Source organism: Crotalus tigris, unplaced genomic scaffold (assembly GCF_016545835.1).
Source record: "Crotalus tigris isolate CLP2741 ecotype Arizona unplaced genomic scaffold, ASM1654583v1 scf7180000019599.1365583, whole genome shotgun sequence".
Classification (NCBI taxonomy): domain Eukaryota; kingdom Metazoa; phylum Chordata; class Lepidosauria; order Squamata; family Viperidae; genus Crotalus; species Crotalus tigris.
This window is the reverse complement of record NW_024097615.1, coordinates 1,171,758-1,188,036: the sequence shown is the minus strand read 5'-3', so window position 1 is coordinate 1,188,036 and position 16,279 is coordinate 1,171,758. Positions and strand designations below refer to the sequence as shown.

The 16,279-nt window shown below is 46.4% G+C and overlaps 1 protein-coding gene across 21 annotated transcripts in view; it reads left to right on the top strand.

Moving 5' to 3' along the window:
* TNK2 (tyrosine kinase non receptor 2) overlaps positions 1-16,279 on the top strand; it is a 134,134-nt gene that overhangs the window by 46,389 nt on the left and 71,466 nt on the right. For all 21 annotated transcript variants that reach the window (XR_005559207.1, XM_039363789.1, XM_039363793.1 and 18 more), the window contains 7 exons: positions 3,133-3,310; positions 5,734-5,804; positions 7,001-7,213; positions 10,423-10,575; positions 11,915-12,192; positions 14,724-14,850; positions 15,900-16,046. Coding sequence is in view for 20 of the 21 variants with exons in the window: in XM_039363789.1 (XP_039219723.1) it covers positions 3,133-3,310; positions 5,734-5,804; positions 7,001-7,213; positions 10,423-10,575; positions 11,915-12,192; positions 14,724-14,850; positions 15,900-16,046 (1,167 nt within the window). In the remaining variant the exon portion in view is untranslated. The remainder of the gene's footprint in view (positions 1-3,132; positions 3,311-5,733; positions 5,805-7,000; positions 7,214-10,422; positions 10,576-11,914; positions 12,193-14,723; positions 14,851-15,899; positions 16,047-16,279) is intronic.

Here is a 16,279-nt window from a genome sequence, read left to right as displayed (position 1 = left end):
TAAATCCCCGATCCATATACAGATATAATCCTTGAATGACCCCACTGATCCTTTTTTCCCAGCTTATACAGGTAGCCCTCGACTTAACAAGGATGGGAGGGAGTGAGGAAAGAAAGGGGAGTGAGGGAGGGAGGTGCAGTGGCTGGAAACTCGTCAGAGGGAGATCCAGCCTAGAACTGAGGAGAAATTTCCTGACAGTAAGAACAATTAACCAGTGAAACTGCTTGCCACCAGAAGTACTGGAGGTTTTTAAGAAGAGACTGGACAGCCACTTGTCTGGAATGGTATAGGGTCTCCCGTTTGAGCAGGGGGTTGGACTGGAAGACCTCCGAGGTCCCTCCCACCACTGTGATTCTGTTAATCTAATTGTAGTTTCTACCCAGTTGTAAAAAAGCTGGCATTGCAAAATTCTCCAGAGCGCCCCCCCCCCCAGGACTGCTGTTTGTGCACAGCTGTTTCTCTCTTTCCTCTTCTTCCTCCTCCTCCTCAATTCTTCCTGATTCCCCCTCCCCCTGCATTTTTTTTTTAAACTGCTCCATCCCACCTCCTTCAGACCAGTTCCCAGGACCCTGGGGTTGTCGTTTCCTGCACAATCGCACCTTCCCTTTTGTGCTGAAGCGGTTGTGATGCAAAATCCAGATTTTGCTTGGCGGGGAATTTTTCCTCCCAGCAACCGACCGTGAGACGGATGTGGAATAAAAGTTGGGACCCCCAAACAGAAGCCCTGTTTGTCTCCCACACGTGCCCCTTTGGGTGGGTGGGTGGGGGGAAAGAATGCACATCCACATTGATGGAGAGGGAGGAGGCTGGGGAGGAAGGTGCCAGCTGCTGCTCTGTCTCATGCCAGACCCGGCATTGTGACATGCAGACACACATGCACAACAAGCAAAGTGGGAGGCAAGCCATGGGGTCCTGGGAAATAGGGAGCAGGCTTCCTCTCCATACGGAAGCATTGGAGCGGTTTCAGATTTGAATAGAACAGAGCTGGAAGGGACCTGGGAGGTCTTCTAGCCCAGCCCCCTACTCAGGCAGGAGACCCTATACCAGGGGTCTTCAAACTTGGCCCTTTTATGACTTGTGGACTTCAACTCCCAGAATTCCTCAGACAGCTTTGGGGCCATGGTTCCCCCACGCTGGCTGAGGAATTCTGGGAGTTGAAGTCCGCGAGTCACGAAGGGGCCATAGTTTCCCTCATGTTGGCTGAGGACTTCTGGGAGTTGAAGTCTGCGAGTCACGAAGGGGCCATAGTTTCCCTCATGCTGGCTGAGGAATTCTGGGACTTGAAGTCCGCAAGTCATGAAGGGGCCATAGTTTCCCTCATGCTGGCTCAGGAATTCTGGGAGTTGAAGTCTGCAAGTCATGAAGGGGCCATAGTTCCCCCATGCTGGCTCAGGAATTCTGGGAGTTGAAGTCCATGAGTCATGAGGGGGCCATAGTTCCCCCATGCTGGCTGAAGAATTCTGGGAGTTGAAGTCCACAAGTCACGAAGGAGCCATAGTTTCCCCCATGCTGGCCGAGGAATTCTAGGAATTGAAGTCCACCAGTCATGAAGGGGCCATAGTTTCCCTCATGCTGGCTGAGGAATTCTGGGAGTTGAAGTCCACCAGTCATAAAGGGGCCCTGTTTGAAGACCCCTGCCCTATACCATCTCGGACAAGTGACTGTCGTTACTTATTTTAGTTATATTACTGGTTTCTTATTTGAATCCTGCCTTCATTACTTTCGCCAGAAAACGCAAGCTGTCAAACATATATGACACACTTCATGTGTGTGCGTGTGTGAGTGAGTGACTTTGAGCCAGTCCCCCCACCCATCACTCAGACAGCAGGACCGGAACTCGGAATCCCAAAGTCACCCAGGCATCTTTCATGCTTAAGACGAGACTAGAATAAACCTTATTTGCAGTGGCATTGCAACTCTTTTCCTTCACTGATGTTGTATAGCAGCTTACCCCTACTGGATTTCCCAGAATCCTCCGGCTTTGCATGCCAGGGGCTTCTGGGAGTCGAAGTCCAGCACTTTGGGGGAGGACAAGGCAAGGGAAAGCTGGTGAGAAAACCTGGGGGGGTTTCACCATGGAAGATGGGGGTCCTCTGCAATAGGGGTGGCCAACTTAGCAACTTGAAGACCTGTGGGCTTATGCTTGCTGGGGAATTCTGGGAGTTGAAGTCCACAAGTCATCTGTAGGGGATACACCAACAAGGCTGAGCAGCTGTGTAATAATGGAACTTCCTCCAGAAGAGTTCTAGAACCTCTAGGATGGTCTAGAGATGGTCATATAATTAGTCTGCCTTGTGCTTTGGCTTCTGGGGGCTAAAGCATACAAGGAACGGCTGCTGGAATTGGGTATGTCTAGTTTAGCGAAGAGAAGGACGAGGGGGACAGGATAGCAGCGTTCCAGTATCTCAGGGGCTGTCCCAAAGAAGAGGGAGTCAAGCTATTCTCCAAAGCCCCTGAAGGCAGGACAAGAAGCAACGGATGGAAACTTTTATCAAAGAGAGAAGTAACCTAGAAATAGGGAGAAACTTCCTGACAGTGAGAACAAATAACCAGTGGAACAGCTTGCCACCAGAGGTTGTGGGTGCTCCATCACTGGAGGTTTTCAAGAAGAGACTGGACAGCCATTTGTGTGAAATGGTAGAGCAGGGGGCTGGACTAGAAGACCTCCAAGGTCCCTTCCAACTCTGCTGTTCTGTTCTATTCTATTATATTCTATATCCTTTTTCTCAATAAATATTCTGTTCTGTTCTTTTCTGTTTTCTATTCTATTCTATATCTTTTTTTCTTTTCTCTTCCCTTCCATTCCATTCCATAGTTTCTTTTCTATTCTGTTCTGTTCTTTCTCTTATTCTATTCCATTCCATTCCATTCTATTCTATTCTACTCCATTTCATTCCATATATTCTATTCTGTTCTGTTCTATTCCTTTATTCTATTTATTCTATTCCCCCTTCTCTCCTCTTTTCCTCTCCCCTCACCCCCTTCCCTTCTCTGTCTCTACGGGCAACGTCTACCTCCTCCAGATGCTCTAGGTGAGGACCTGGCCTTCCTTGAGGGGCACATCCTCTTTCAGACCCAGCTCCGTGGTCTTGTTCAGTGGCTGCCCATCCTGACGTGGCTCTTCCTTTGCAGAAGCTGAGCTGTGGCATGCAGGCTGATGAAGGCACCGACTGGTTACTCGAACTCCTGACCGAAGTCCAGCTTCAACAGTACTTCCTCCGCATCCGCGATGACCTCAACGTCACTCGCCTGTCGCACTTCGAGTATGTCAAGAATGAGGACCTGGAGAAAATCGGAATGGGGCGACCGGGTGAGTGGGTCCTTCGGCCCGAACCCACCTCTCCGGACCTGGCAGTTTTGCAAAACTTAGGTGGAAAATTCACAAGAGTTTTGTAAATGCGCAACTGTAATTTCGGAGGCCGGAATTTCTTTTGCTAAGCGAGACGGACGTTAAGTGAATTTTGCCTCACTTTACGACCGTTGTTAAGTGAATCGCTGGGGTTGTTCAGTTAGCAACACGGTTGTGAAGTGAATCGGGCTTCCCCGTTGACTTGGCTTGTCGGAAGGTCGCAAAAGGGGACGACATGATCCTGGGACCTTGCGACCGTCGTCGTAAATACGAGTCAGTTGCAAAGCTTCTGAATTTTGATCACGTGACCCTTGGGGATGACTCAACGGTCGTAAGTGTGAAAAACGGTCATGAGTCACTGTTTTCAGCGCCGTTGTAACTTCAAACGGTTGCTAAATGAATCGTCGTAAAATGAGGACTATTTTGTCATGCAAAAGACCACAGTGGAGCCCCCGAATTCCGCTGCTAAGCAGAACAGCTAAATGAGTTGTGCCCCGTTTTACAACTGCTAAGTAAATGGTTGCAGTCGTTAAATGAAGCGTTTGGTCGTTAAGCGGATCTGGCTTCCTCCATTGAATTTGTTTCTCGGAAGCTGGCTGGGAAAGGTCACCAAAGGGGTATCCCGTGACCCCAGGACGTCATAAGTACGTGCCAGTTGCTAAGCACTTGAATTTGATCGGGTGATCATGTGGATGCTGCAACGGTCGTAAGTGTGAAAAACGGTCCTAACTCGCTTTTTTCAAGTACCATTGTAAATTTGGTCACTAAAGCGAACGGTTGTACATTGAGGACGACTTGTAAGCAGAGTTTGAGAACTTCTAATTCCGTATTTCGGAACTGGCTGGATTAGTTTTTAAGAAGAGACTGGACAGCCATTTGTCCGAAAGGGTATCGGGCAGTGATGGCGAACCTTTTAGAGATTGAGTGCCCAAACCGCAACCCAAAACCCACTTATTTATCACAAAGTGCCAGAGCCGCATTAGCATTGTGGGGAGGGGGGGGGCGGCAGGGAGGTGCCTCCGAGTGCCCCCTCTGGCACGCAAAAAACGGGGACGCAAAAATGGGCCACCTTGCCGCAAGGCGCAAAAATGGCCGCCGCCACGCCACAGGGTGCAGATACAAGGTGCTGCACCACGCAAGAATGGGGCAGGGCTAGTGAGTATCACGCAGGCGCTAGTCCCGCACCATTTGCAGCACATGCCTGCTCGCGGCCCTGGGTGCGCATGCACGCAGGTAAAATGCTTCCCCCTCCCTTTTCTTCCAGTCCACCAATCGACAGTGGTTGGTGACCTCTGCTTTACCACCTCTACTCAAGCTTGCTAGTCGGCCACTTCGCCTCCTTTGTGCTGGGCGGGGCTCCTCCGGGCGGTGTTGGCCTGATGGACCTGCTGCTGGCGGCAGTGGGTTGTGAGCGTTTCTGTTGAGGATTGGCAGCAGAGGTGGGGTGGGGGGTGTTTGATTTTTATTCCTCCCACCCCATCTGCTGGGTGGTTGCAGCAGGTTTTGGTCCCTTCCCATGACCCTGGGACACTGTGACCGTCATAAATAGGAATCAATTGCCAAGCGTCTGAATGTAAATCATAAGACCCTGGAGAGGCTGCAACATTCCAGCTGATCGGCGCTTCTTCTGCACTCAGCAGAAGCACCAGGATCAGGGCTGAGCTCCAGCTGATTGGTGCTTTGGGGCTCAGCGGAAGCACCAGGATCAGCGCTGCTTTCCAGCTGGAGCCTGGCGCTGATCCTGGCGCTTCCGCTGAGCCCTGACAGCCCTGCAGCTCCAGCCGTCTCTCGCTCAGGCTTGTGCGGTGCTACCACCGGTTCAGCTCATTCCCCTCCCCTGCTACCCCTTTTCTAGGATGGTCACGTACCCCCTGCCAGGTGCCAGTGGACCACAGGTGGGACCCGTACCACTGGTTGAAAAGCCTTATTCTATTTATTCTATTCTATTCTATTCTATTCTATTCTTTCTATTCTATTCTATTTGTAATTCTATTCTAATTCTATTTGTAATTCTATTTGTAATTCTATTCTAATTCTATTTGTAATTCTGTTCTATTCTATATTTTATTCTATTCTATATTCTATTCTATTCTATATTCTATTTGAAATTCTATTCTATTCTATTTTCTATTGTATTTCTATTCTATTCTTCAAGAATAGATGACCTCCAAGGTCCCTTACAACAACAACAACAACAACATCATCATCATCATTATTATTTAGAAGAGTAATCACAGCGCCAGCCTTCTGCAATGTTGGTGGAATTCCCTATCCGAAAAAAATCTTCCAACGTGGAGCAAATGCTTAGAATGAAACATCTGGAGAGGACTTGATTTTTTTTTTTTCTCCTGGTTTTGTGACCCCCTTGTTGCTTGTCTCTGTAGGGCAGAGACGCCTCTGGGAGGCCGTGAAGAGGAGGAAGGCTGTGTGCAAACGGAAATCCTGGATGAGCAAGGTGAGAGAGCGGCTCTCCTGAGGACTAGAAAGCTGCAGAATCTTTAAAAAGAAAAGTAGAAAGGTTGATAGAACCGTCTTGATGATCGGGTCTTTGGGCAGGATGCAGGAGTCACAATAATGTAGGAGAAAGGAACCAGGGGCCTTGACTGTCTTTGAAAAAGGATAATCGGATCAGATCGTGATTTGGTTAGTACCGGGATGGCTCACCACCAGGAAATCCCAGGACCGCTAAGTAAAGTTGGGAAAGTTGAAATTTACACTCTTAACAAAAGACAATGGCAAACAACATTGGTTGCCAAGAAAAGAGAATCAGTTAGTAAAAATAACTTTCTAGAGAAAAGTACCAGAGTTACACCTATGGTGTTATTACACTACTACGTGAGTACATAAGGGTGTGAGGTTGTGTACACGTGTGCATCTACATTAAATCTGATACCGCTCAGTGATAGATAAGGCACAACAGGAGGTTAGGGTAAGCACATTGGAAGAAATGTAGGAAAAGAAAAATTAAACGGAGAAAATCAAAACATTGAGAAAATAGGGCCAAAACCCTATTTTAGTGAACCTTGAAGCCAGGAGAGGTGAGTTCTACTCCTGCCTTAGGCACAAAAGCGAACTGGGTGTTTTTGGGCCAATCACCAGGAGACTCTGAGTTTGAGTCCCACCTTAGCCATGAAAGCTGGCTTGGTGACTTTGGCCCAATCGCCAGGAGACTGAGTTCAAGTCTTGCCTTAGCCATGAAAGCTGTGAGGGTGACTTTGGGCCAATCACCAGGAGACTCTTGAGTTCGAGTCCTACGTTAGCTATGAAAGCTGGCTGGGTAACTGGGCCAATCCGCAGGAGACTCTGAGTTCAAGTCTTGCCTTAGCCATAAAAACTGGCTGGGTAACTTTGGGCCAATCCCCAGGAGACTCTGAGTTCGAGTCCTACCTTAGCTGTGAAAGCTGGCTTGGGTAACTTTGGGCCAATCTCCCACAGGCTCCGAGTTCGAGTCCCACCTTAGCCATGAAAGCCAGCTGGGTGACTTGGGGCCAGTCGCCCTTTCTTAACTGAACCCACCTCACAGGGATGTTGTAGCGGGGAAAAGCAGGAGGGGGGGAGAGTGAGTTACACGTAATGTAAGGTGGGATAAAAATACGTGGTTCTCGTCCGTAACTCTGGTCCTGGGCTTGGGCCCCTCGGGGTCCCCCACAGGTGTTCACCGGGAAGCGGCTGGACTCAGAGGTGCCCCCGCTGCCCGCGGGTCTCGTGCCCAAGCAGCCCAGCCCATTGGCCCTGGAGGAGGCCCAGCAGCAGGCCTTGACCTGCCTGATCAGCGAGAAGGACCTGGTGCTGCTGGAGAAGCTGGGAGACGGCTCTTTCGGGGTGGTGCGGCGCGGGGAGTGGTGCGCCCCGTCGGGCAAGGTGGTAAGCAAGGATGGGGGGAGGCCTGGGTGCTTGCAGCCACTATCTGGACTTTATTGCAGAGAAGACTCACTCTTGGAAATTAAGGTCAGTCCAGGAATGGGTTACACATATATACAGCATATACGCGTGGGACACACACGCATATATACACACAAATATATAACTACATACACACACATACGTATACACACACCAGTAAATGAACATGCATATATGCACGTTAATTTACTGGTGTGTGTATACACTGTGTGTGTGTGTGTGGATATATACATACACATCTGTAAATTTTTTAGATTGTGCCGACAAAGAATTAAAGGGAGACTAGTATAGCTATTTTGAGCTATTTAGCTCTCATCAGCTAGCCATACCCTTGCTGAGATTCGAACCCGGGCCGCTTGCATGTATTAACCTCTAGGCCACAGGTTCTCCTCACTTCTGTCAGCTGTATATGTGTACACACACACACACACACACACAGAGTAAAAACAAATACCAGTAAAAGAGTGTGTGTGTGTGTGTGTGTGTGTGTTTTATAATTGTAAGTCGCCCAAAGTTACTCTGTAGTAAGATGGGCAGCCAATAAATGTTTTAAATAAATAATAAATACTTATTCCTGGGAATAAGATCAGTCCAGGAATGGTGTGTGTGTGTGTGTGTGTGTGTGTGTGTGTGAGAGAGAGAGAGGGAGAGATACGCACAAATATATAAATACACATACACACACATACACATATTAATTTACTGGTATTTGCACTCTTTGTGTATACATGTGTGTGTGTGTGTGTGTGTGGATATATACATACACATCTGTAAATTTTTTAGATTGTGCCAACAAAGAGTTAAAGGGAGACTAGTATAGCTATTTTGAGCTATTTAGCTCTCATCAGCTAGCCATACCCTTGCTGAGATTCGAACCCGGGCGGCTTGCATGTATTAACCTCTAGGCCACAGGTTCTCCTCACTTCTGTCAGCTGTATATGTGTATGTGTACACACACACACACACACACACACACACACACACACACACAGTAAAAACAAATACCAGTAAAAGTGTGTGTGTGTGTGTGTGTGTGTTATCTTTTATAATTGTAAGCTGCCCAAAGTTACTCTGTACTAAGATGGGCAGCCAATAAATGTTTTAAATAAATAATAAATACTTATTCCTGGAAATAAGATCAGTCCAGGAATGGGTTGTGTGTGTGTGTGTGTGTGTGTGTGTGTGAGAGAGAGAGAGAGAGAGGGAGAGGGAGAGGGAGAGAGACAGACAGACAGACAGACACAGACAGAAATGTATAAATACACATACACACATTAATTTACTGGTATTTACACTTTGTGTATACATTTTTTTTTTAAAAAAAAAACTTATGTAAATTATGCACATACTCCCCCTTCTCATTTAACCCTTTGCTCTGATGATGTTAACAGGTTGTTAACGAAAGCTCAGCAATTAATAAAAAAAAGCCTTCTATCTTACATCCCAGAGCTCTTTATTTTTATCTGATTGACTCTAAATACACATGTATGTATACGTGTATATGTACACACACAAATATATAAATACACACACAAATATACACACATTAATTTACTGGTATTTACATTGTATACATATATGTATGTGCACGTATATACATACATATATATGTCTTTTAAAATATTAAACATGCGAATCCTGAGCATTATGCTAACAAATAAAAGAAAAAATGAACACCAGGATATAATAAACCAGCCTGTTTAATATAAACAAGCCTGTGGTTAAGGAGAGTCACTAAGCTTTCGTCTGGCCAAAAAACTGCCGGCCTCGTCACAGTTAGAATAGCAGGAGATTGGGAACACAATCGGGCAAACTGTTTTTGACTCCACTGGTTGTTTTACGATCCTCGAGTGTTCTTTTCGAGTGTGTGCAAGCACTTGGCGGGCGGCTGTCAACCCATCCCTGCACCCATTATCCTCCCCCACCCCCAAGGCCGTATATGGATATATACACATACAAATATATAAATACGCATACACATTAATTTACTGGCATTTACACTCATTCTCTATACCAGCGGTTCTCAACCTGTGGGTCGGGACCCCATTTGGGGTCGAACGACCATTTCACGGGGGTCGCCAAACAACGCAGTCCGCCATTTTTTTTCTTAGCTGTGCTACTCCCTTTTATTCTATTGGCTTTTGAAAGCCAATCGAAGAGACTCTCTTGAATAGAGCCTAATTCTATTGGCTTTCAAAAGCCAATAGGAATTGTCCAGGCTGTCTCTGCCCTGCTGTGCCCATTCTGCAAATGGTGCTGCACCAGTTGAGTAGTCCTCGACTTACGACCGGTTGAGTAGCCTACGACCGGTTGGGGGTCGCGGCATTAAAAAGGTTGAGAACCACTGGTCTATACATATGCGTGTGTGTGTGTGGATATATACATACACATGTATGTTAAATTTGGATTGCTAACATACACATATACATACAAATATATAAATACACATGTACACACACGCACACACATATACTAAAAACGTAAATAAATACCAGTAAAAGTTTGTGTCTCTGTGTGTGTGTGTGTGTGTGTGTGTGTGTTTTATAATTGTAAGCCGCCCAGAGTTATTCTGTAGTAAGATGGGCAGCCAAAACATTTTATAAATAAACAATAAATAAACAGAAGGAAGTCTATAGGAAAAGGGAGCAGTGGTCTGAATGAAAATAATAATATTGCAAGTAGTTCCCGAGTTATGACCCAAACGGAGCTCCAGATTTCTGTCACTAAGTGAGACAGTTGTTAAGTGAGTTCCCCCCATTTTACAGACTTTCTTGTCACAGTTGCTAAGTGAATCCTTGGCAGTTTTGAAAGTAGTAACCCAGTCATTAAGGGAATCTGGCTTCCTCGTTGACTCTGTTTGTCAGAAGATCACAAAAAAGGATCACATAATCCCAGGACGTGGCCGCCATCATAAATAAAGCCTCAGTGTGAAACAGGAGTGGGCAACTATGCCCCTTTTATGACCTGTGGACTGCAACTCCCAGAATTCCGGAGCCAGCCTTGCTGGCTCAGGAATTCTGGGAGTTGAAGTCAACAGGCCGTAAAAGGGCCGTAGTTGCCCACACTGACATAAAATCTACTCCGGTTAATCTTGAAAAGGCCTGGAATGAATTCTAGATCCTGTGCGAGATTGACCACCCTTTTTCCTCTTTACCTTCGTCCCTCTGCAGCTGAACGTGGCGGTCAAGTGTCTCAAGACGGATGTCCTGAACCAGCCGGAAGCCCTGGACGACTTCATCCGGGAGGTCAACGCCATGCATTCCCTGGACCACGTCAACCTCATCCGCCTCTACGGGGTGGTGCTCTCCAATCCCATGAAGATGGTGAGGAGGGCCGGGCAGGGCTCCGGAAAAGTGGGGAAGGCGCCCTCCTGTGAGCGTTCTCCCCCCTTGTAAGGAAGGGGGCAGGGGTGAACATGTCAGAAATGGTGTAGAGAATCCTGCTTGGGCAAGGGGTTGGACTAGATGACCCACAAAGTCCCTTCCAACTCTTGTTCTATTCTATTCTATTCTATCCTATTCCAGTATTTTCTACTATTCTATTCTATTCTATTCTATTCTATTCTATTCTATTCTATTCCAGTAATCTTCTATATTCTATTCTATTCTATTTCAGTAATTTTCTATATTCTATTCTATTCTATTCTATTCTATTCTATTCTATTCTATTCTATTCCAGTAATCTTCTATATTCTATTCTATTCTATTCCAGTAATTTTCTATATTCTATTCTATTCTATTCTATTCCAGTAATTTTCTATATTCTTTTTATTCTATTCTAGTCTAATCTAGTCTGTTCCAGTAATTTTCTACTATTCTATTCTATTCTATTCTATTCTATTCTATTCCAGTAATTCTCTATATCCTATCCTATCCTATCCTATTCTATTCCAGTAATTTTCTATATTCTATTTCTATTTCTATTCTATTCTATTCTATTCATGTAATATAATTTTCTATATTCTATTCTATTCTATTCTATTCATGACCATCTCTAGCTGCCTTTGCAGGGACATCAGCAGGCAGGATAATGAGGGAGGTAGTCCTCAAGTTACGGTCACAATTAAGCTCAAAATTTATGTTGACAAGTGAAACAATTTTTTAAAAAATATTTAATTGGTTTTTAATAATAGCAATCTCCAGTGCCTGGTATACAGCATGTTGTCTTGGTTTATATATTTGAGGGGGGGGAGGCCATAATTAATTAACAGTCAATAATGATTAAATTTGATAATTCCATAATTAGTATATTAATTAGTATCTTAATTAATTAAACTGGAGGTTTTGAAGAGATTGGACAGCCATTTGTCCGAAATGGTATAGGGTTTCCTGCCTGAGCAGGGGGTTGGACTAGATGACCACCAAGGTCCCTTCCAACTTTATTATTATTATCATCATCATCATTATCAAATCCAGTATCGATTGGGACATGCTGTGTGAATGTATTCATTTTTAATTGTTATACGTGTTGTTTTAATTTTGTACGCCGCCCTGAGTCTCTAGGGATTGGGCGGCAAATAAATAAATAAATAAATAAATAAATAATAAATATTACACCTTCTAATACATCCTCTCTTTTTCTAGTAATAAACATTTTCCCACAATAAGCAAATACAATTCTTCTTCTTCTTCTTCTGGGCCGTGTCCCCCCTTTTCCGCTCAGGTGACCGAACTGGCCCCACTGGGCTCGCTGCTGGACCGCCTTCGCAAGAACCAGGGGCACTTCCTGATCGCCACCCTCTGCCAGTACGCCATCCAGATCGCCCGCGGGATGGCCTACCTGGAGTCCAAGCGCTTCATCCACCGAGATCTGGCCGCCCGGAACATCCTGCTGGCTGCGAATGACCTGGTCAAGATCGGCGACTTCGGGCTGATGCGGGCCTTGCCCAAGAACAACGACCATTACATCATGCAGGAGCACCGCAAGGTCCCCTTCGCGTGGTGAGGGTCTCTTTCCCTCCCTCCTTGCAGAAGACCCTGGGCTGCGTTCCCACGGCGTGCTGAAACGGGGTTATGGTGGGGTCCTGGGGTGCTCTCCGAGCTTGCTTGTTTTCTTGCGGACGTTTCGTGACCCAGCTAGGTAGCATCATCAGTGCTGGAAGGGAGGAGGGTTTTGTGGAATGGAGGAGGAGGAGGAAGGAAAGGGTTATGAGGTCCTGGGTGCTGTCTGAGTGTGGCGGTTTTCTTGCAGACGTCTCGTCACCCAGCTAGGTAGCGTGATCAGTGCTGGAAGGGAGTGGGGTTTGCAGAGAGGAGGAGGAAAAGAAAAAGAAGAAGACTAGGACGGTGGGGTCCTTGGTGCTCTCTCTGAGCTTGATCCTTTTTTAGCATACGTTTCATGACCCAACTAGGGAACGTCATCAGTGCTAGAAGGGAGGGGGGGGGCTTGCAGAGAGGACGACGATTGTGGGTGTTCTTTGAACTAGGTGGTTTTCTTGCAGACGTTTCATTACCCAACTACGCAACGTTATCAGTCCTAGTCTGATGATGTTACACTAGTTTCTAGTGTGGCATTGCATGATGTTATCTAGTTTGATAATGAAACATCCACAAGGAAACTACCAAACTCAGAGATCACCACCACCACCTCCTCTTCCTCTCCACAAATCCCTCTTCTTTCTAGCACTGATAATGTTACATGGAATGGAATGGAATAGAATAGAATAGAATAGAATAGAATAGAATAGAATAGAATAGAATAGAATAGAATAGAATAGAATAGAATAGAATAGAATAGAAAATATGGAATGGAATGGAAAATAGAATAGAATAGAATAGAGAAAAGGAATGGAATGGAATGGAATGGAATATAGAAGAGAAGAGAATAAGAAGAGTAGAGTAGAATAGAGTAGCGTAGCATAGAGTAGAGCAGAGCAGAAGGACAATAGAATAGAATAGAATAGAATAGAATAGAATAGAATAGAATAGAATAGAATAGAATAGAATAGAATAGAATAGAATAGAATAGAATAGAATAGAGCTGGAAGGGACCTTGGAGGTTGTCTAGTCCAGCCCCCTGCTCAAGCAGGAGAACCTATACCATCTCAGATAAATGGCTATCCGGTCTCTTCTTTAAAAACTCCAGTGATGGAGCACCCACGATTTCTGGTGGCAAGCTGTTCCACTGGTTAATTGTCCTCACTGTCAGGAAGTTTCTCCTTAATTCCAGGTTGCTTCTAGTTTGGTAATGAAATATCTGCAAGAAAATCATCAAGCTCAGAGAGCACTAGCATCCCATAATCCTCCTCCTCCTCCTCCTCCTCCTCCTCCTCCTCCTCCTCCTCCTCCACAAACAACCAAGCTCAAAGAGCAGAAAGGACCCCACAGTTAAATATTAGCTAAGCTAAAATATTAACTTCTGTCGGAACCTTTTACCTTAATTAACCCACTCTCGGTTCACAAATGCGCTTGGAGTAGCAGCATCTGCAGGGAGAATCAGGGCTGAGAGAGGGACTAGCCCAGTGGTTCTCAACCTTTCTAATGCCGCGACCCCATAATACAGTTCCCCATGTTGTGGTGACCCCCAACCACTTATACATCACCGGGTGCCAGGGGCGTGGCCAAAGAAAAGGGGGAAAAAATGGCGGACAGCCTTGTTTGGCGACCCCCGTGAAATGGTCGTTCGACCCCAAATGGGGTCCCGACCCACAGGTTGAGAACCACTGGACTAGCCCAAGGTCACCCAGCTGGATTTCATGTCTAAGGCAAGACTAGAACTCCCTGTCTCCTGGTGATTGGCTCAAAGACTCCCAGCTGTTTTTTGTGGCTAAAGTGGAACTAGAACTCACGGTCTCCTGGTGATTGGCCCAAGGTCACCCAGCTGGCTTTCATAGCTAAGGCAGGACTAGAACTCCCAGTCTCCTGGTGATTGGGCCAAAGTCACCCAGCCCTCTTTCATGCCTAAGGTCAGGCTAGAACTCCCTGTCTCCTGGTGATTGGCCCAAAGTCACCCAATTGGCTTTCATGCCTAAAGCGAGACTAGAATTCACCGTCTCCTGGCGATTGGCCCAAAGTCACCCAGCTGGCTTTCACGCCTAAGGTCGGGCTAGAACTCCCAGTCTCCTAGCGATTGGCCCAAAGTCACCCAGCCGGCTTTAATACCTAAAGCGAGACTAGAATTCACCGTCTCCTGGCGATTGGCACAAAGTCACCCAGCCAGCTTTTTTACCTATGGTGGAACTAGAACTCCCAGTCTTTTGGCTTCTAGCCTGGTGCTTAACCACTAGATTCTAAGCGTGCATCCCTTGCTCCTCAACTAACCAGGTTAAGGATTCAAGACGGACTGCGCAATCACAGCTTGATGGGAATCAGAATGACTCCTTTCTTTTTCGACTCTAGGAGTAGATTTGTGCGGGGGGGGGGGGGAGATCGGTGGGTCTCAAAGAAGCCATGTCCTCTCAAGAGCGTGACCAGATCTCTGTCTGCTTTCTCTCCCCCACCTGGGCTGCCTCCCCTCCTCATCATGGATCCAGGTGTGCCCCGGAGAGTCTGAAGACCCGCACTTTTTCCCACGCCAGCGACACCTGGATGTTTGGCGTCACGCTCTGGGAGATGTTTACTTACGGACAGGAGCCGTGGGTTGGCCTGAACGGCAGCCAGGTAGGACAGGAGAAAAAATATCAGGGAATCTGGAGGGAGTCCATGACTTGGGACCCCCACGAACCCCCCAAAGTTTCCGCTGCTGCTAAGTGGGGTCCTTGGTGTGAGTTTGGCCCCGTTGTGTAATCTTCCTTGCCGCCGTTGTTAGTAAGTAAGCAGGACAAGAAGCAACGGGTGGAAACTGATCAAGGAGAGAAGCAACCTGGAACTAAGGAGAAACTTCCTAACAGTGAGGACAATTAACCAGGGGAACTCTTTGCCACCAGAAGTTGTGGGATGCTCAGACTGGACAGCCATTTGTCCGAAATGGTATAGGCTTTCCTGCCTGAATGGGGGGTTGGACTAGATGACCTCCAAGGTCCCTTCCAACATCATTATTATTATTATTATTATTATTATTATTATTATTATTATTATTATTATTACTACTACTACTACTACTATTATTATTATTATTATTATATTAAATAAGACAGTCATTAAGTGAATCTGTTGACTTTGTCAGATTACTGTCGTTAAGTGAGACGTTTGCAAAGCGAGTTTTTGCCCCATTTCGTGACCTTCCTTGGCACGCTTGTTAAATGAATCCGTGCAGTTGTTAAGTTAGCAAGATAGTTGTTAAGTGGCTTCCCCATTGACTTCGCTTGTCGGAAGGTCGCAAAACGGGATCACGTCACACACGAACACTGGGACCGTTATAAACTGGAGCCAGTTGCCAAGCATCTGGATTTTGGTCACGTGATCACAAGGACGCTGCAAACGGTGATAAGTCGCTTTGATTCGTGCCATTGTAACTTTGAGCAGTCACTAAACCGTTGTAAGTCGAGGACTTCTATTGTCTTTTTAATAATAATAATAACTATAATAATAAAGTTGGAAGGGACCTTGGAGGTCATCTAGTCCAACCCCCTGCTCAGGCAGGAAACCCTGCACCATTTCAGACAAATCGCTCTCCAGGACTTCCCGTAACACTCACAGGCGGGATCTGGCAGTTTTCCAAATAAAATCTCCTGGCTGGTTTGCCTTAAATCCCGCTTTTCTCCTGGCAGATTCTGCACAAGATCGATAAGGAAGGCGAACAACTGGGCCGGCCGGAGGATTGTCCCCAGGATATTTACAACGTCATGTTGCAGTGCTGGGCCCACAAACCGGAAGACCGTCCCACCTTCGTGGCTCTGCGGGATTTCCTCTTGGAGGTAACAAGCAAGCCCTGGTCTCGGTCATCCACACCTTGGCCATCTCCCGTCTTGACTACCGCAATGCGATCTCCTTCAGTGCTTGAACTCAGGTAGTCCTTGACTTGCAACCACAATTGAGCCGCTGGGGACACTGCGACCATCGTAAATACGAGTCAGTTGCCCAGCGTCCAAATTTTGACCACGTGAGCACGGGGATGCTGCGACGGTCGTTAAGTGTGGAAAAACGGTCG